The sequence below is a fragment of the Oryx dammah genome, unplaced genomic scaffold (genome assembly GCF_014754425.2).
Source record: "Oryx dammah isolate SB20612 unplaced genomic scaffold, SCBI_Odam_1.1 HiC_scaffold_2, whole genome shotgun sequence".
NCBI classification, from domain to species: Eukaryota; Metazoa; Chordata; class Mammalia; order Artiodactyla; family Bovidae; genus Oryx; species Oryx dammah.
In genome coordinates this window covers 154198887-154220594 of record NW_024070186.1, presented here as the reverse complement: position 1 = coordinate 154220594, position 21708 = coordinate 154198887, and the positions used below count along the sequence as shown (strand labels likewise).

The 21708-nt window shown below is 44.0% G+C and overlaps 1 protein-coding gene across 1 annotated transcript in view; it reads right to left on the bottom strand.

The window, feature by feature from the left end:
• The window catches only part of IFNAR1 (interferon alpha and beta receptor subunit 1), a 29185-nt gene extending 10655 nt beyond the window's left edge, over positions 1-18530 (bottom strand). Inside the window, exons 1-6 of the mRNA XM_040228341.1 lie at positions 18277-18530; positions 12252-12372; positions 5312-5493; positions 2917-3074; positions 2673-2814; positions 1045-1159 (exon numbers count right to left, since the gene is read on the bottom strand). Of these exons, the coding sequence (XP_040084275.1) occupies positions 1045-1159; positions 2673-2814; positions 2917-3074; positions 5312-5493; positions 12252-12372; positions 18277-18346 (788 nt within the window). The 5' untranslated portion in view covers positions 18347-18530. The remainder of the gene's footprint in view (positions 1-1044; positions 1160-2672; positions 2815-2916; positions 3075-5311; positions 5494-12251; positions 12373-18276) is intronic.
• Positions 18531-21708: the final 3178 nt, after the last annotated feature.

The window sequence follows — 21708 nt, the reverse complement described above, 5'->3', positions numbered from 1 at the left end:
CTTCTCCCTCATCTTTTCTCTGTCTTTCTAGTCTCTTTCTTCTCCCTCATCTTTTCTCTGTCTTTCTAGTCTCTTTCTTCTCCCTCTTTCTTCCCTACCTGACCTGCAATCACCTTGGGTCATGCAATTCCTCTGCCCTGGTAACTCTTTCTTTGTGGCCCCCTTTTCCCCCAGAGTTCACTTCACCTCCCACTTGATCATCCTCTTCTCTTCTCCCTCTCCGTTTATCCTCTCCAGTTTCCCATCAGTACACACTACACCCAGCCCTCTCTCACTCATGTCGTGCCGGGCTTTGCTCATGTTTGGCTGGTCTCTACTCAAGCACAGAAAGCAGTTCTCTCCAACTTCCTTAGTTTCCCACTAATCACTAAGGAATCTGCCAAAGCCACCACAACAATCAAGACAGTAGGAGGACTGACTTGAACTGAACTTGACGGAGTGACTGGACTGAGATAATTTCAAAGACTCATGGAAGGAGTGGGTTTTGAAGAAAATATCTCGGTCCTCTGTCAAGTACTCTAGACCAAGGAAATAACACATGTAATTAGAATCACACCTTTAAAAAAGTGAGCCAGTAAGTCCCTGGCGGCTCAGACAGTAAAGAAGCTGTCTGCAGTGCAGGAGACGTGGGCTCATTTCCTGGGTGGGGAAGATCCCCTGGAGAAGGGAATGGCCACCCGCTCCAGTATCCTTGCCTGGAGAATCCCATGGAGAGAGGAGGCTGGCGGACTACAGTCCATGGGGGTCACAAAGAATCGGGCGTGACTGAACAACTAACATTACTAATAACGCTAGATATTATAATATACCCATTTCACAAGTGAAGAAACAGGCCGAAAGAAGTGATTGGGTCTCAGACACTCCAGACGGTTACTGGCAGAGCTGGGACTAGAATTAAACACCCCAGTTCCAATGCATCATAACTACCTTTCCGTCAGGCCCAATGTGTGCAGAGAACAACAGGTGGCTGAAGCAGAGTGAAAAGAAACCTAACACACTGGGCAAAAATAAGCTGCAAAAGGACATTTATAGAATAGAACTTACCGGAGCCACTGAGCTTGAAAAGTTGTGCTTTCATATGGGTAATCCCACTTAAGAACATAGGCCTGGTTGTCAACATTGATTTGTACATTTTCTGGTGAAGGCACTTTATGTCTCTCTAGAAGACAAGGAACACACAAGAAAGCACACACATTTACTCTAGTGAGAGAAGAGATGGCAAGAATTCTTAACAGCATGGGCAAGAAGAGAAAAGGCTTGTACCTTATCATTATGAGGTAATAGCTAAATAAATTATGGTGTGTATTCACACAAGGTAATACTATACAGCCATTTAAAAGAATGTGATAGATCTATATGTGTTGACATAAAAAGAGAACTTCAATATATTGGGTTAAGCAAGCAAGTTTAAAATATATCCGACAGGACTTTATTATTATTATTTTTAAACTTTAATGCTATGATAGTTTCAGGTGAACAGTGAAGGGACTCAGAGATATATCATGTATTTATTCTCCCCCAAACTCTCCTCCCACCAAGGCTGCCACGTAACACTGAGCAGAGTTCCATGTGCTGTACAGTAGGTCCTTGTTGGTTATCCATTTTAAATACAGCAGAGTGTACACAGGACTTTATTCCTTAATTTAAAAGATAAAACACCCCGAAACTGTAAGTCTGAGTATATACCAATATAAGCCTTGAGGAAATGCAGGGAAGGCTGTATACACACTGCTGGGGATGCTTGTCTCTGGTGAACAAAGTCGGGTCAGGAAACAGGAGAGGAGATCTTTCCTTTAACTCCCTTCTACACTGCTTGATTTTAAGAACAAAGCATACTAAATTTATAATTAATAAATTCAAGTTCCTACCCTTAAACCTTAATTGTTGGCAAGATGCCATGGATAAAATGTATGAGGATGCTTTCATAATTTAACATTTCACCTATAAACGTATGCTTTTTGGAATACTATTTTTCTAGTGACTATCTCCCCTTCTCATGGATTCTGAACAAGTAAAAACAATTTCTGTCATTAGAAAATAGTTGGAATTTTACACAAAATTTTCATTACTGTTTACTTGAGACAAAAATCCCAAATAACATTGTTGTTTGTATAAATGCTGTTAAAAAATTTTTAAGTATTTCTTTTTAATTGAAGGATAATAGCTTTACAATATTGCTTTGGATTCTGCCTACATCAACATGAGAATGTTTTTGTTTTGATGTCCACTAAACCAACACAAAAAATTCAGCAACTATGGGAAAAATGCCAAAATTAAAAGGTTGCCAATTAATTAATAGACTGCAAGGAGATCAAACCAGTCAATCCTAAAGGAAATCAGCCTTGAATATTCACTGGAAGGACTGTTGCTGAAGCTGAAGCTTCAACACTTTGGCCACCTGGTGCAAAGAGCTGACTCACTGGAAAAGACCCTGATGCTGGGAAAGACTGAAGGCAAAAGTGAAGACAGCGGCAGAGGTTGAGATGGTTGGATAGAGTCACCAACTCAATGGACATGAATTTGAGCACACTTAGGGAGGTAGTGGAAGACAGAGGAGCTTGGTGGGCTACAGTCCATGTGGCCGCAAAGAGTCAGACACAACTTAGTAACGGAAAAACAACAAAGAACTTATATATATAGTGACTGAATTGAAAGCAAGACTTCCTTCTTACCTGTGGTATTTATGCAATACACTGGACTATAGCAACCAACTCTACTTTGTAAACGCAGTTCTGCTTTAACTTTTAAACAATAAGTAATCTCTGGTGACAGTTTATAAATTTTATCTTCGGAATAAACAGTTTCAGTTCTTTCCTATAATTTTAAAAAAGAGAAGTCTGTTCTTTAAAAAAAGTCAAATTTTACAATTAATGCATGTCATTCTTCTCTCAGATCAAAGATAAAAATAATGCTTACTTCTAGACTTGAAGAGTTTTTCCAGATAACGACGCTATACCTAAAGCTTGAACGATCCAAAGCCCACATGATACTATCTTCTGTTCCAGGGGGAGAGATGCTCAGTATTATTGCCTTATCTTCAGCTTCTAAATGCACGTCTGGGGGACCAATCTGAGCTGTGAAAATCAAAACATTTACTATGTAAGTTCACTAATACAAGTCAAAACATTCGTACAATAAATAATTCTAAGCACTTAAATATGTGCCTGGCATCTAAAAAAGGAGAAAATCCCTCATGGAGCTTACACTTTACTGGGAAATGTGGCCAAAAATCCCAAATAAACAAATATATATATAATGTTATAATGTCATGCATGCTGTAAGAAGAAACAAACAGAGAAGGGTGGCAACGACTGTTTTAGGTGAGTCAGCGAGGAGAAGGCTCCCTGAGATGTTTGAGCTGAGGCCTGATCGAGGTGAGCTGAGGCCTGATCAAGGTGAGGTCTGAATACCGTGAGGTCCAGCAAGGCAGGCTGAGAGTGCCCCAGGGGCTCCGGAACGTGCTCACCATTTTCAAGAGACACTAGGGGGCGCTCGAGTGCCTGGGTGGTAGAAAACAAGATGCGAGATGCAGCTAGACTCTGGCTAACAGGCAGAACTTGTAGTCTGGGACTTTAAGGTCACCAGGACCTGATTTACATTTGAGAAAGACCACCCCAGGTAGCATGTCAGGAAGCAGGAAAGCTCCTGGGCAGATGAGAGCGGCCGGGGATGGCTAAAAGCCAGGCTGGAAGTGAGAAGTGATCTGATCGCTTGGAATCTGTTGATGGACTGGATGGAGGATGAGAGAGAGGTATCAAAGGTGATGCCAGGGCTCCTGGCCTGAGCAAATAATAGGTGACGCCATTAACAGAGATGGAAAAAACTGCAAGAAGAGCAGGTCTGGAGGGGGGAAAGCTAGAACTCTGGCCATTTTAAGTTTGAGATGAGGGACTTCCCTGGGGCTGGTAGTTGAGAATCCGCCTTCCAAAGGAGGGGACATGGGTTTGGTCCCTGGTCTGGGACAATTCTAGATGCCTTGGAGAACCTAAGCGCGTGCACTGCAGCTACTGAAGCCTGAGCATCTAGAGCCTGCGCTCTGCAACAAGAGAAGCCACTGCAATGAGACGCCTGAGCAACTGAAGAGCAGCTCCCACCTGCCCATGAGAAGCAACGAAGACTCAGCATGGGCAACTATAAATATACAAAATTTAAAAAGAGTATTTTGAGATGACTCTTGGACCTCTAAGTGGAGATGCTGACTAGAGAGCTGGTGATGCAGCTCTCTAAGGTAAGGAGAAGGATGGCGCTGGGGATGTAAACTGAGGAGTTGAGAGCACGGAGGGTAGTGAAAGCCATACAACTCCTGGTGGAGGCTGCAGACTCAGGCCCGCTGCCGTCCAACATTTTAAGGTCTGGGGGACAAGAAGAAACTGGCAAAGGAGAGACCAAGGAGCAGGAGGAGAGCCTGGAAAGCGCAGTGCCCTCGAGAACCGAGAGGGAAGGGTTTCACGCAGAAGGGAGTGACACTCACTCCCTGGGAATCCACCCGGCACCGTCGAGGTCGCGGTGACCATGGCGCGTGGTCTTAGTGTAGTGATGGGGAACAGAACTCCAACGGGGAGGGCTGGAGAGGGAGTGGGAGGCAAAGTGTCAGAGAGGGGAAACGGATCACCCTTGTGTGAGTTACGGAATAGGGTGGTGGTTCTTGAACTTCCTGGTCTTGGGATCCGTTACACTTAAGAGATAGTGAGGGTCCTAAAGAGCTCTTGTTTACACGGGCTGTGTCTTTGAATGTTCAGCATATCAGATGTCCAAAGTGATAAAAATGTAAAATATCTATCAACTCATTAAAAAACAGTAATGACGAAACCTATTGCATGATAATAAATGACTGTATTTTCCAAAACAAACAAGCCAAAAAACTTGGAGAGAAGAGTCATCTCACATTTTGTTCAAATCTCTTTAATGTCTGGCCTAATAAAGAAGACAGCTGTGTCTCACACCTACTTCTGTATCACCAGTCAGTCACCATCTCATATCAAACAGCCTCCAGAAAACTCCAGGGTACACCCACGACAGAATGAAGATGAAAAAAGCAAGTAACTTTTATTAAGTAAGTTTCCATTAGGAAAATGGTTTTGACTTGATAGCTCTCTTGGAGACCACGCTCTGAGAAACACCACTAGAAGGAAAGCATGAAAATGAAGTCATAGCAGGAAGGAAATACCAATTTAAGGGAATCTTTGTTCTTTTTGTTTTTTTAAAAGATGGGAGATTTTATATTATGCAAATGAATGGGCTTGGGAAGTGACCTGTGCTGGTAATATTTAATAAAGAATTCAATATATTTCAGCTGGCAACTTTTTCTTACCTTCTAGAAATGGTACAAATGGCTCAACCTCATACCATGTAGAAGTGTTGTTTCCTTCTTCTGCTCTTATGCGCAATTCAATTTTTTCAAAAACATCTTTAAGCTCGACTGAAGAAAAGTTGCATTTGGTACTAGTAATATGTTGACACCCAGGCAATTTTTTCCAGTTATCCGTCCCTAGTCTTCAAGATAAAAAAGCAAATGAATGAATGAACATTATAAATACAAGAGTGACAAACATGTTTTCTATTGACGCTGACATTATAAAGCCAGTGTGTGCGTTAGTCTCTCAGTCGTGTCTCTTTCAATCCCATGGACTGTAGCCCACCAGGCTTCTCTGTCTGTGGGACTCTCCAGGCAGGAATCAGGGAGTGGGTTGCCATTTCCTCCTCCAGGGGATCTTCCCGACCCAGGGGTGCAAGCTACATCTACCGGGTCTCCTGCACTGACAGGCAGGCTCTTTACCATTGGAGCCACTAGGGAAGCCTCTAAGCTAAGGCAAGTAGTTATTCCTTCTAGTAACTCTACTTCAGTTAATGTTTTGATAATATTTTTGTGTGTAACATTCTACTACTCTTTTCCGTTGCATATACAGCCAAGTTATTATTTATACAGTGGAATCATTCTAACATACTCTCAACGTAATAAAGTTCTGTAATTCTGTGGGTGGTTGCATTAGGATTTCAAAGAAGCAGAGAAAGAACCCCTAAGACGAAAGAGGACTTAGTGTTGGCTTCATTAAAAATAGTTGTGTCACTTTCGGCCAACTGCTTTCTATTCTGGATCCTCTCTTCCCTACTGAAAATCTGGAAACTGGATTTGATTCCCTTCTGATCTCCTCCTAGGAAGAGATTTACTAGCCCTAAGCAAGACCTCAGAATCAGTATGGTTTGAGAACTTCCTCTGCTCTCCTTAAAACCAAACCATCCCTTCTGCATACTGATCTCTGTAATTCCATTATACCACCAGAAACAAAGAACATAACATGTTAACATAAGCTAACAAACTTCTCCATGTGGACTCAGTTCATCACGAAGCAAGCCTAAGTGACTGATACTAGACTTTTTTTTAAAGCACATGAAGAAATCAAGTTGACACAGGGTGCCTAAAACAAAAAGGCCATGCTGCCGCAAAGAGGAGAGGAGGCTGAAGTGAAGGTGAGCAACAGAAAACAAATACTAGATTCCAGAATTTTTGCCTCTGGAAAGCCCTGTCTGCCTCATACCAAACAGGGAAACTAACCTCTGAGAAGACATTTTTGTTAAGCCTAATGCATAGGTCTAGCATAAGCTCACGTTTATATATTAAAGATGCTAAAGTGTCTTTAATAAAGAGCTAAAGGATGGACTCCCCTGGCGGTCCAGCGATTAGGAGTCTGTCTGCCAGTGGAGGGGACATGGGTTCGATCCCTCATCTGGGAATTTCCAAGGCAATTGGGCCTATGCACCACAACGACTGCAGATCTCGCACCTAGAGCCTGTGCTCTGCGAAAACAATAGCTCCAACTGGCCGCCACTAGAGAAAACCCGTGTGCAGCAACAAAGACCCAGGGCAGCCAAAAATAAATAAAAATTGTTTAAAAAGCTCAGTATATTCTTTACTAAAAGCAATAGAAACTAGGAGTGGTATCTAAATAATTTTTGTGCTGACTCCAACTCAAGTCTACCTTATTTTTCAAAAAAAAGAAACATTTTTTTTTTAAAAAGATGCCAATAATAAAAACTACCCTATGGGCACACTTCATTCCTGGCCAGTCTGCCCTTCTAACTTTACCTGCTTGAACTCTGAGTAGACTTGGCATTAATAACACCTTTGTTTATTTATTAATGTTCACAACCTTTTATTAAATTATCAAAAATAATTCACAAATAACAGCACAACAGTGGAGTACACAAAAATGCTATGGCATTTCTACAATTCTGTTCAGAAAGGTAACTCATCTGGATAGAAATACTTCATAAAGCTTCTGGAAATCATGACTGGCAGCCTGATTGCCAGTTGTTTGCATATGTGGCATACATGATATTCCCTCACTCAGGACATCCTTTGCCCAGAAACGTCTGTTCCTGAGACTGTATACATAACATGTGGACAAGTCTGGATTTAGTCAGAAAAATCACAGCGGGGAGAAGTGCTCCCAAACAGAATGACCTACGTTAAGCAGTTGTGACTTCCCTTTCACAAGCAGTATTAACACCTTAATTTACATGCAAATCTTCCTGAGAAACTCCTCCACATCAGAATCTATTTTTAAAAATTCAGATTTTAAACATCTAAACCAAAATTCAGTCCTCCCCCCATGTCATTTATTAGAAAATACAGTTCTAGAGAAATCAGGAGATATAAGGACGTCTGGGAAGTGGGAAGGGTACACAGACTTCTTTCAATCAGGGGCACAGAGGGTTGAAATAAAGTGAGCTCCAGGCAAAAAGCCAGTAACACATCTCTTCTCCTGTTACCTAGAGAGCTCTTATTATAAGCAGAAAACATTATAAAAAGTTTGTAACTAAGCCTTGATATGGTTTCAACCCACCCTCACTCCACATCTGTTCTTTATGCTCAGGAGATGTAAGGGGGCTATTGCCCCTTCTTTTACATTTTCTTTTAAAAAAACTTTATCATATACAGTACTTACATCAGAGTAGAAATATAATTTGAAAATAAATATGCAATCAATAGAAAATTCGTTTCTTGAAACCAGTGTCATAATAAAACTTCATGCCATCTTTTTGTCTCTCTTATTCACTAACGTAATCCCAAGTACTGAGGAAAGTATTCGGCATAAAAGGCAATCGGTATTTGTTGAATAAAAACTCCATGCTACCTAACATCATAATACGTTTTATAATTAAAAAAGCTTTTTACAAGTTTTGGCTGTGCAAGCTCTTTGCTGCTGTATGCGGGCTTTCTCTAGTTGTGCAGAACGGGGGCTGCCCTCCAGCTGCAGTGCGCGGGCTTCTCACTGCCCTGGCTTCTCTTGTTGTAGAACACAGGCTCTGGCCTGTGGGCTTTCGTAGTTGTGGCTCTCGGGCTCTAGAGTGTGGGCTCAGTAGTTGTGGTGTCTGGGCCCAGCTGCTTCACAGCATGTGGAACCTTCCCAGACCAGGGATCAAACCAGTGTCCCCTGCACTGCAGGTAGACTCTTAGCCACTGGACCGCCAGGAAAGCCCCGTCATAATACATTTTAGATGTCAGTCGCAAACACTGAGGGCTTCCAGGTGGCTCAGCGGTAAAGAATCTGCCTCCCACAATGTGGGAGACGTGGATTTGAACCTTGGGTTGGAAGACCCCTGGAGGAGGGCATGGCAACCCACTCCAGTATTCTTGCCTGGAGGATCCCATGGACAGAGGAGCCTGGCAGGCTAGAGTCCAGGCGGTCACAAAGAGTCAGACATGATGGAGCAACTAAATAACAATGCAAACACTGATGTCTTCAGTTCAGTTCAGTTTAGTCGCCCAGTCGTGTTCGACTCTTTGCAACCCCATGAATCGCAGCACGCCAGGCCTCCCTGTCCATCACCAACTCCCAGAGTTCACTCAAACCCATGTCCATCGAGTCGGTGATGCCATCCAGCCATTTCATCCTCTATCATCCCTTCTCCTCCTGCCCCCAATCCCTCCCAGCATCAGAGTCTTTTCCAATGAGTCAACTCTTTGCATGAGGTGGCCAAAGTACTGGAGTTTCAGCGTCAGCATCATTCCTTCTAAAGAAATCCCAGGACTGATCTCCTTCAGAATGGACTGGTTGGATCTCCTTGCAGTCCAAGGGACTCTCAAGAGTCTTCTCCAACATCACAATGAAAAAGCATCAATTCTTCGGCGCTCAGCTTTCTTCACAGTCCAACTCTCACATCTACACATGACCACAGGAAAAACCATAGCCTCGACTAGACGGACCTTTGTTGGCAAAGTAATGTTTCTGCTTTTCAATATGCTATCTAAGTTGGTCATAACTTTCCTTCTAAGGAGTAAGTGTCTTAATTTCATGGCTGCAATCACCATCTGCAGTGATTTTGGAGCCCCCCAAAATAAAGTCTGACACTGTTTCCCCATCTATTTCCCATGAAGTGATGGGACTGGATGCCATGATCTTAGTTTTCTGAATGTTGAGCTTTAAGCCAACTTTTTCACTCTCCTCTTTCACTTTCATCAAGAGGCTTTTTAGTTCTTCTTCACTTTCTGCCATAAGGGTGGTGTCATCTGCATATCTGAGGTTACTGATATTTCTCCCGGCAATCTGGATTCCAGCTTGTGCTTCTTCCAGCCCAGCGTTTCTCATGATGTACTCTGCATAGAAGTTAAACAAGCAGGGTGACAATATACAGCCTTGACATACTCCTTTTTCTATTTGGAACCAGTCTGTTGTTCCATGTCCAGTTCTAACTGTTGCTTCCTGACCTGCATACAGGTTTCTCAAGAGGCAGGTCAGGTGGTCTGGTATTCCGATCTCTTTCAGAATTTTCCACAGTTTATTGTGATCCACACAGTCAAAGGCTTTGGCATAGTCAATAAAGCAGAAACAGGTGTTTTTCTGGAACTCTCTTCCTTCTTCCATGACCCAGCTTAGGTGGTGTGTATTCTACAGGCACTAGCATCCCGGTGGCTTATCCATGTGTCTGTGCATCATTTATCACCAGTGATGTGTCTTATGTTCTGAGAAATACTGTACTGAAAAATGTGTCTGCTGCTGCTATTAACCTCACTTTTGCTGATCACATACTCTGTACCACTGTTCTGTGCACTTTATACACAATTAGCAACACCTGCAACAAGCTTCTATGTTAGATGTTTCAACATTGGGGTGTCCGAGACCAGTCTGCCTGGCACTGTCCTGCTTTAAATTTGTTGTTGCAGCTTATCTAAAATCAAGTGCTTCTGTTTGAAAGATAAATTACATGTGGTCATGTTAGTTTTTTTATCTTTACTTCACAGATAAGGAAACTGATAGAGTAAGTAGCAGAGGATGGACTAAAACCCAAGCAGAACCGACTCATCGGAAAAGACCCTGATGCTGAGAAAGACTGAAGGCAGGAGGAGAACTGGGTGACAGAGGATGAGATGGTTGGATGGCATCACTGACTCAATGGACGTGAGTCTGAGCAAACTCCAGGAGATAGTGAAGGACCGGGAAGCCTGGTGTGCTGCAGTCCATGGGGTTGCAAAAAGTTGGACTTGACTGAGCGACTCAACAACAAGCCTGGCTCAAGCCCATACTACACTATCCCATATTAACTACTGAACTGGCTCTCCAAACTTGTAACCTGGCATATTCTTACAAGGCAAGTGCTTATAAAGCTAGTAGAACAGAATAGACAAAAGATAGACTAAGAACACACTGAAACAGTGCACTGGACCAAAGTTAGAACAAAGAGTAAGAGACTGGCATGAATTGGAGAAGTTAATAAAAGCAACAGGATGTGTGAAGGAGCCAGAACACGAGACCACTGTCTATGGCTCTGCTCTTTTAATACAACGGTCATTTTAAATAAAGGAATAGGAAATAATCTCTATTATGCCTAAAAAATAGTTGTTTAATAAGAACTAAGGCAAAGAACAAAATTCGTAACAAAACTCAAAATTCTATTTAAAGAAAAAGATGAAAAATTTTACATGATCAGTTCTGAGGAAAATATATAGTGTGTGTATACATATATACCCTTGAACAACATGGGTCTGAACTATGTGAGCCCACTTACACACAGATTTCTTTCAGTAAATACACACTTTACAGTATTATAAGATCTTGGGGTGGGTAAATCCATGGGTGCAGATATGAAGGTCTACTGTGAAGTTATACTCAGATTTCTGACTGCAGTGGGTAGGAGCAGCGGGTTAGGCACCCCCTGTTCCTGGCATTGTTCAAGGGTCAGCTGTACACACCGACACACACAGACCCCCCCCCCCCCACAGACACACAGACACAGGCACACACACAGACACACACACTCACACACACACACTCACACTCACTCACTAACAGCTTATTCACAAATCAACCAGAGAACAACTGGGGCTTCCCCGGTGGCTCAGCCGTAAAGAATCTGTCTGCCTATGCAGGAGCCAGGAGATGTGGGCTCAATTCCTGGGTCAAGGAGATCCTCTGGAGAAGGAAATGGCAACCCACTCCCGTCTTCTTGCCTACAAGAATCCCATGGAGAGAGAAGCCTGGCAGGTTACCAGCCATGGAGCTGCAAGAGTCAGACAGGACTGAGAGACTGAGCACGCATAAAGGCAGAGAAGAGCAGGGCTTGGTTGAAGCACGGAGCTGGTTCCAGAGAGCCACACCCTGTTTCTTCATGCCTCAGCCCTGCCTACTCTTGGGGCAGGGGTCACAGTGAGCAGACAGGGCCTTAGGACCCAAAACAAAGTGCTATACTTCCTCTTTCCTCTGGAAATCCTTTCCTCTGCCAACTCCCACTCTGCCTACCCTCTCGGCAATCATTAGGTTAGCCCAATGTTAGCCCCAGGGAGGAGGCAGAACCTCTAGAAACTGTGGAAGTGCAGGGCCAAGCACACTGATACTCAGCCAGGGTGTCTAGAACTAAGACTGTGCATGATGGAGGAAAGAGGAAAACCTGACCGCAGAAGATCTGGTGGCTGATTCCAAGGCAGTGGCTAGGCTTTTAGGGACAATCTCCCATATTCTCAGGGTATGCTCTAGGTCAGACCCTAACTCCTGCTTAAAGAAGCTGGAGCGTCCAGAACAGAGAGCGTATGGCTAGTCCAATCCCCCAAATCTTTCGCTTCAAAACCCAAAGATGAAGTCTAAACTCTTAGACTAAGTCTCTAACAGTAGCAAAGAAGTTATACTTAGTATGCAAAACTGCCATATATTTTCTTTAAAAAAAGAGGAAACACCAAATGTTTCCCAAATTAGAAAAATTTTGGTGTTAAAATGATAAAAATTATTCAGCAGATCCCTGAGTATAGAGTAACGTACATTTGATAATCTGCTGAAAAAGTCACATTCCTGATAGACTCACTGCTGCTGTTCCACTTCAGGAAGAAATTGTCATCAATGATGTGGATCTCAACATTTTCAGACTTCAGATTTGCTTTCCCTGTCAAGATAATAAGAGAGAAGACAGTTATACAGACATACTATACAGTTATACATATATACATGCTATATATATTTAAAAAAACATTCTTTCCTTGACATCACTGACTGGACAGTGAATATATTTAAATATAATAAAATTAAGTAAATAAAAAAATCTTAAAAAACCTAGTGCTTGCTCTCAGCATGGGAAGGCTGCTAATTACTTCTATCTCTGCATTCAAGAGAACTGCAAAATGGTTGAGGTTTTTAAAAAATCTATAAAAAGCAAATATTATATGTCATTTATAGCTCCATAAAGGTGGAAAAAAACGAACTGTAAAAAGGTACTTGTCTTTTAACTGGGAAGAAAAGTCTGTGTATAAAAACAGTATTTTTCTTTTGTCTTAGAAGTGATACTGACATAAAGGATATGGGCTCGACTGTTTAACAGCCTCAACTTGGTTTTTCTCATATACTGTGTTCAGACAGGGATATACCCTGACACAGAACTGAACAGATGTGTTTTCAGAACTGACAACTATTTATAGAAGCCAAACATTCACATACAAAATTGATAAGAGATATGAAAGTTTATCATGTCAGCCAGGTCCTACAGGACCCTGAAAAGGTCTTGACTGCTCAACATATGAAGTCTGAGCCCTTCTGTTGATTTTTCAGAGTTCCATCTAGAGACCTATATCCTATACTGTTAAAAAAATGTTAAGTATAGTTGATTTACCATATTATGTTAGTTTCAGGTATACAGCAAAGTAATTTGGTGATATGTACATATTTATACTTCTAGTACAAATCTTCCACCAGTTGGATGCTCTCTCTCTCTCTCTCTTCTGATTCTTCCTTTTTGGCCCGCCACCCAAATAGCTTTTCTCTTCCTGACCACCCAAACCTTCTAAGACCCAGCTCAAGCTTGCCCTCCAAGAGAAAACCTTTCTCAAATATTGGAGCAAATGCCAACCTTGCTCTCTTTTCACACTCTGCACCATGACTCTGCACCACTCAATTTTACAGTGAAGCAGATGTACTCAGCACGGTACTGACATCTAGTAGGCTCTCAAAACTTGATGTGTGAAGGTGAAGACATCTTTTAAAAAATTGCTTCCTTATGTTAAACACAACCTCCAACCAGAACACAAGTTCCTTAAGTCGGGGTCTGTATAGCTTTAAACTTAATCAGCATTTCTCAGCATCCTCAGACTAATGTTGAGTTCAGAAGAACTTTTTCCACATCACAGAAGACTGATCTTTCACTATGATAAATTGCAGTTTTTAAAAGACCAGCTTTTATTCTTTTTCCTACAGTAGTTCTGCCACAGGACAAGGATGCTATCTCCTTACAGACTTTCTACTATAGGGGTGGATAACCAACAAAGATTTACTGTATAGCACACGGAACACTGCTCAATGTTACGTGGCGGCCTGGATGGGATGGGGGGTGTTAGGGAAGAATGGGCATATGTACGGCTGAATGCCTTCGCGATTCACCTGAAACTATCACAACACTGTTAATCGGCTATACCCTAATATAAAATGTTTCTGGTGTTAAAAAACATGAAAATAAATATATACATAAAGAAATACATTGTTCCAGTTATGTATGGATGTGAGAGTTGGACTGTGAAGAAAACTGAGCACTGAAGAATTGACGCTTTTGAACTGTGGTGTTGGAGAAGACTCTTGAGAGTCCCTTGGACTGCAAGGAGATCCAACCAGTCCATCCTAAAGGAGATCAGTCCTGAATGCTCATTGAAAGGACTGATGCTGAAGCTGAAACTCCAGTACTTTGGCCACCTGATGCAAAGAGCTGACTCATTTGAAAAGACCCTGATGCTGGGAAAGACTGAGGGCAGGAGGAGAAGGGAATGATAAGAGGATGAGATGGTTGGATGGCATCACTGACTCAATGGGCTTGAGTTTGAGTAAACTCCGGGAGTTGGTGATAGACAGGGAGGCCTGGTGTGTTGCAGTCCATGGGGTTGCAAAGAGTTGGATGCGACTGAGCAACTGAACTGAACTAAAAAAAAAGGACTTTAAAAAAATGGATTGCTGCCTCTGCTTTCCAGTTAGAGATATTATGGTATGGAGTCAAAGAGGGAGATGCCTGAGAAAACATTTTCTGAAATTTTTTTTAATTTGGGGAGGTATTTATTGAGTGTCCCCACCCTCAATTACCTATTTTACACTTGTATTCTCCAAAACTTCATTGCCAAATAGAATTACTTCCGTTTATCCCACTCTAAACTTAATTCCCATGTCAAGCTGTTGGAATTTTAGATTCTATGCAGCCAAAAGAGAGCGACTGGGTTTATGGCGTTAATAAAACGTTTGATGGCATTTTAGTCTACAGCCCAGAATAATTCTAGTAGTTCTCGGCCTTGAGAGAGGATAAGGAAATCTGATATCCAGGGTACGGCCAGCCATTTCCTTAGGGATGAAATTCTTCTGTTCTAATGGAAGGAGACCTGGAGTTACAGGGATCTTGGCTTTTACGAGACCAACAAATGTCCATGGGATTCTCCAGTGAAGAATAGTGGAGCGGGTAGCCATTCCCTTCGCCAGGGGATCTTCTCAACCCAGGAATCGACCCGGGGTCTCCTGTAATACAGGCAGATTCTTTACCAGCTGAGCTACCAGGCATGGACAGGGACTTGGAAATAGTAATTAAATAAGATTTTAGAGTTCGTAGATTTTGTTCTATTGGACTTCCCTGGTGGCTCAGACAGTAAAGTATTAGCAACAGCCCTTTAATAATAGTTTACTTCACCCTTTAGTATGTAAAATATATTAAGGGGTAGCTGCATGCGTGTGTGCTCAGTTGCTTCAGTTGTGTTTGACTCTTTGTGACCCCATGTAGCCTGCTAGGCTCTTCTGTCCATGGAATTTCGCAGATAAGAATACTGGAGTGGGTTGCCACGCCCTGCTCCAGGGGATTTTTCTGACCCAGGGATCGAACTCAAGTCTCCTGAGTTTCCCCAAACTGCAGGCAGATTCTTTATGTACTGAGCTACCAGGGAACCCCTAAACTGGTACATAATCTAATACTTTTTATATAATTGGTTGTTTCCAGCCCTTCAGATTCATATTGATGACTAGAAACAGTTTACTGTATTTTCAAGTCTGACGTAAACCCAAACACATAACATCTATACATATACAAATTTCCTACCATATTTTGGACAGTTTTCTTAGACTAGGATCTCAGAGCTGAATTTACTAGGTTTGAAAGTACAAACACTTTGATTACTTTGAAACACAGAGCAATATTATGATCTCAGGTCAGGGTTAACATTACATTTAGTTTTGAACATTACTCTTCCTTTGTAAAAAACTAGATTAGTTAATTTAAAGAGAGTAAGTCCTTAACATACAGGTGGATAATCAAGAACTAAATTGTGTGGTCTTCAGAAAACAGCTAGTCGTAAGCCCCAGGGCTTTGGGGCCAGATTTTCAGGGTCTGATTTCCCCCTAAAGCACAGGCTAGCTATATGGCCTCAGCCTGCTCCTCTATAAAATGAGGATAACCGTGCTCAGCTTTATTCTGAAAACTAAATGAGTTTGTACCTTTAAAACACTTAGTGTCTGGTATGTAGTTAAGAGAGCAAAAAATGTCAGTTGTGTATGAAGTTTATTTTAGCTCTCCTCTAATATAGATTAAAATTATGATCTTAATGAACAGCTTCCTGGAATGTCAATTTTACATGAAAATTCTGGGGAAATTCTTTTGATACAAATGCAAACATGAGTTAACTCAAAATTTTCATGAACAAAAGACTCCAAAGAAATTGTCAGGGGTTACACTAGGGCCCTAGTACCCATATATTATATACTATATTTGTGGGACAGTCTGAGAAATAGTTGTGAAACATAATAAAGGAAACCTCATTTAAAATGAAGTCAGGAGGCCAGAAGCCAGAGCCCTCATGTTCACTTACCAGCAATTCCAGACCTCCAAAAGAAAAATTCTCCTCTCCCAGCAACCAGCACAGACAATGCAAAAAGTAGCACCACCCCGAACTCTCACCTTCAATCAACGGAATTTCTTTTAAAACCCCACCCAACTTCCTTCTTTTGCTCCATAAAGTAATGTTCTTCTCCTTTCCTTGTTGGACTTGGCTTTAGTTTTTGCTGTAGCTTGTTGTTTTAGTCACTAAGTCATGTCTGACTCTTGGCGATTAGATGGACTGTAGCCCACCAGGCTCCTCTGTCCATGGGATTTCCCAGGCAAGAACACTGGAGAGGGTTGCCGTTTCCTTCTCCAGGGAATCTTCTCCACCCAGGGATCAAACTCACGTTTCCTGCACTGGCAAGTGGATTCTTTACCAGTGAGCTATCTGGGAAGTCCTTGCTATAAGCTTGCTTGCCCTAAATTGCAATTCCTCTGTTATTCTGGAAGAAACCCATTTTGTTGGTAAAAACAACATATTTTTAGGACAAGATAAATAGGATATCACATACCCCAGAAAATCAGGGTATGATTTTCAAAGCAAATGAGTATTTAAGCCACTAGGCTTACCAGGTGTCACTAGTGGTAAAGAACCTACCAGCCAATGTAGGTAAAGGTACTGAGTTGGGATGATCCCCTGGAGGAGGGCATGGCAAGCCATTCCAGTATTCTTGCCTGGAGAAACCCAGAGACAGAGGAGCCTGGTGGGCTACAGTCCATGGGGTTGCAAAGAGTCAAACAGGACTGAAGTGACTTAGCAAGCATGCAGGTGGCCTCACCAACTCCCAGATTTCTGCTCTATTGCGAGGCCCTGTTTGTCTTTGGTATGTCTTCTCATTACAACGTCAGTCTTATAATAGCTGATATTTCCCCCAAGTATCCCCCCTAAATTAAGAAAGGTGGCAAATTAGCTTGGTGGCTCCCAGCCTTCCTGTTTGGCCCTGCCTGGTGGTCCGGTGGTTGAGTCTGCCTTGCAATGCAGGGGAGGAGGGTTCCATCCCTGGTTGGGGGATTTTGTTGTTAGGACTTCCCTTGTGGCTCAGACAGGTAAAGCGTCTGCCTACAACGCAGAAGACCCGGGTTCGATCCCCTGGGTCGGGAAGGTCCTCTGGCAAAGGAAATGGCAATCCACTCCAGTACTCTTGCCTGGAAAATCCCATGGATGGAGGAGCGTGGTAGGCTACAGTCCATGGGGTCACAAAGAGTCGGATAGGACTGAGCGACTTCACTTGGTCTTATTATTATTAGACTGACTGAATCCTGAGGACACAGAAATCCTTGCACATCTAATAAGGGCATTTACCCGTAGGATCAAGAACTGTCTACTGAACGGAGGAAACCAGCAGCACAGCTCTAAGCCTTGTTTCTTATGAAACGGTACAGTGGAGGTGCCTGATTTTTCGGAAGGAAACAAACTGGTCACCAAAGCAGTGCACATCCAGCCCTGCGGGGGTGGAAGGTGGGGCAGGCAGCAGGCACAGGCGAGGGCGCCCCCGAGCAAGCGGATGGGGAAGAATCTCGAACATCGCTTTCTGTCTTCTCATTTTTGGAAGGACCGATGCTGAAACTCCAATCCTTTGGCCACCTGACTCCTTGGAAAAGACCCTGAGGCTGGGAAAGATCGAGGGCTGGAGGAGAAGGGGACGACAGAGGATGAGATGGTTGGACCGCATCACCGACTCGATGGATAAGAGCTTGAGTAAGTTCTGGGAGTTGGTGATGGACAGGGAGGTCTGGCGTGCTGCGGTCCATGGGGTCGCAGGGAGTCGGACACGAATGAGCGACTGAAACTTAAGTTTGATCTTTTTGGGTCCGTTTCAATGAGGCGCTGCGACCGCGGACAACCAGAGGTCTCCCTCCGAGGGCGTCTGTCCCTCCACCCCCGTCCCCGGGGCCGACGTTTCCCGCGCCGCCACCGCAGTCCAGCTGACGAGGCAGCGCCGGGACCCCTCTCTCTCTCACCTGAGGCGGCGGGCAGCACCCACCTCCCAGCGACCAGCATCAGGGTCGTCGCGCCAAAGAGGGCGAGCATCGTCCGCGGGCCGCCGGCAGCCCTCCAGTCACATCCTTCGGCCACCCACTACCGCCGCAGGCGCCGCGCAGCGGCGCGACGGAGGCTCAAGCGCCCAGGCCGCCCCGCCAAGGCCACCGCCCCACGTCCGCCGCGTCCCCTCGAGCCGCTCTGGCCCCGCCCCCTCCGCGTCGGCCCTTCCCTCAGCCCTCTGACCAGCGCACGCGCCGTGCCTTCACCTCGCGTGTCCCTTTCCGCGCACGCGCGCGGGACAGCGTGTCGGGGGCGGGGTGTGGTGTCGGGGGGGAGGGGGAGGGGCGTCGGGAGGAGGGGCGGCCCCGCCTCCGCCGCCCGCCCCCTGGTTCCCGGCAGTGACTGCTCACTAAGCCGTGCAACATCCGGTTCCAGGAAGACCGCGCCCCACTGGAGGCCTTGACCCCTGGCGGGAACGCGGAGGTCGCCAGTGCGCCTGCGCAAAGCTCGGGCCCCCGCTCTCCGCCCTTCGTATTAGTGGCAGCGGTAGGGCACACCGCGCGCTCTCGGCCCTGGGGGCGGGGTGGGGGGCTGGGAGGCCACGTCGCGGACTGGGGACCCTGGGGGGACGGTGTCGGGGAGGCTGAGGGGGAAAGGAATGAAGACGCTCGGAGCGGGTCAAGCCATTTCCTTTGTGCAGAGCCTCCCTGGTGGCGCAGACAGGAAAGCGTCTGCCTGCAATGCAGGAGACCGGGGTTCGATCCCCAGGTCGCGAAGATCCTCTGGAGAAGGGAACGGCTACCCACTCCCTTGCTCTTGCTTTGGAAAATTCCGTGGATGGAGAAGCCTGGTAGGATCGTACAGTCCATGGGGCCTCAAAGAGTCGGACACACTGAGCGACTTCACTTTCTCCTTCTGTGAGCCAAGGCTTGTTGATGTTTAGTTGCTAAGTCGTGTCCAACTCTTCAGCGACCCCATGGTCTGTAGCCCACCAGGCTCCTTCCTCTGTCCATGGGATTTCCCAAGCAAGAATTACTGGAGTCGTTTGCCATCTGGTTAGGTGTGTCCAGAATTAACCCTAGGCACGTAGAGAGCTGACTTATCTGCAAAGACCCTGATGCTGGGAAAGATTGAAGGCGGGAGGAGAAGGGGATGACAGAGGATGAGATGGTTGGATGGCATCACCGACTCGATGGACATGAGTTTGAGTAAACTCCGGGGGTTGATGATGGACGGGGAGGCCTGGTCTGTGCCATGGGGTCACAGAGTCGGACACGACTGAGCAACTGAACTGAACTGATGTAAAGAGCTCGTTTTTGGGGGGACGACCTGGGTGCGAACGTGGTTACCTACTGGCGAGGATCCAGACGACGGCCTTGGGATGCTGTCTGGAACAGAGGTCTGTAAGCTCTTTTGGTCGTCTGCCCTCGCGGTTCAGTCCATAAGTCGTGTCTGGCTTGTTGCGATCCCATGGACTGCAGCACCAAACTTTTGAGTCCACCATCCAAGATTAAGTACCTTAATAATAGATTATGCCCATTATAAAAATAAAAGGGAAAATATAAAGGATGAGTGATGAAATAAGCAGTCAAAGATGTAGCTGTTAATTATAACAAACAATTTAACTATCAACTGTAAGGAAAAATGAGTTTTTGTAAAGAACTTTGCTCTTGAGTGTGGTCTTGTAAACGACTGAGCTATAATTTAGAGGAGCTTCCCTAGTGACTCAGAGTTAGGAGATGGCCAGCAATGCAGGAGACCCGGGTTCAAGCTGTGGGTTGAGAGGATACCCAGGAAAAAGGAATGGCTGCCACTCCAGTATGCTTGCCTGGGAAGTCCCATGGACAGAGGAGCCTGGTGGGCTATAGTCCTTGGGATTGCAAAGAGCCAGACAGGACTGAGTGGCTAACACGTAATTTAAATACCATGAAATTCACTCATTGCAAGTGCACAGTGATTTTTAGCAAATCTGTCTGAGTGTTAGGCCTATTTTTTAAAAACTTCATATTAGTACTTTGTGATTCATAAATTTTTAGATTTGATTCCAAGTATGTCAGTGTTTGTTTCAGTGAGGTCGTAGATGGAAAAATACCTGGTGAGAATATGTGGATCTGAATGGAAGAAGGAAGTTCTTGGTTGCATTTATTAATCATACTCTCATTAAAATTTTTGACAATGACTCTTTGACTTACAGTTTTCATTAAAATTTTTATTTCCTGCTGTTCAAAAATTGTTTTTACAAACTAGTTGGAATGGAACAGTGGGCCCGAAACATCTCATGAACTGAAATATTTCATTTGAAGTCTTTTAAAATATGTTGAAAAATTTCCCTCCACTTTGGTGGGCAGCTAGAGGTTTTTATAAAGCTATAAAGAAAGCTAAGCACTGAAGAATTGATGCTTTTGAACTGTGGTGTTGGAGAAGACTCTTGAGAGTCCCTTGGACTGCAAGGAGGTCCAACCAGTCCATTCTAGAGATCAGCCCTGGGATTTCTTTGGAAGGAATGATGTTAAAGCTGAAACTCCAGTACTTTGGCCACCTCATGCGAAGAGCTGACACATTGGAAAAGACTCTGATGCTGGGAGGGATTGGGGGCAGGAGGAGAAGGGGACGACCGAGGATGAGATGGCTGGATGGCATCACAGACTTGATGGACATGAGTTTGAGCAATCTTCAGGAGTTGGTGATGGACAGGGAAGGCTGGTGTGCTGCAGTCCATGGAGTCACAAAGTTGGACACAACTGAGTGACTGAACTGATAGAGGTTTTATAGATGCACATAACATTTGGCAACGAGAATCACATTCAAGTGGAAATATTTCCAAATACATTTTAAATGCAAGAATTATTTAGTGAATACCTATTAGTTTCTTTTGATTTTCATTTTTATACAATAAAAACAATTTTAGGGGATTTAATGCTTTGTTTTTCAGTATTGCCACATGACATGCTAATGTTTTCCACTTGTTAAAGAAAGGTCAATCATATTTTATAAAACCACAATTCACCTTTAAGTTGACAGTATTTGCATAGCACAGAAGACTTTCATGGTCTTTCCTATCTTGATACAATAACTGTAAAGTTTGAATTGTATTTTAACAAAATTGAATTAAAAAACATGACCACAGGCATGACACCCTGTATTTGTGCACTTCAACTTACTTGCTGTAAAAGTTTGTCTCTGGGTGAAGTATGAACTAATTTCCTGTGTGGTGCTAGCTCTGTAACCTTAACCTAGAACCTCTCTTACCCCTTTTATTCAAGTCAAAACAATCCATCTGAGGTTAGATAACTAAGCAGGACCCTATGAGGCCTTCCCAGAATAGAGCCCCCACCTCTGTGTTCTCCACCTGCCCTTTGTCTGTAGAAAAACTTTGGTCAAAGAATAAAATTGGCCAGAGAAGTGAGAAA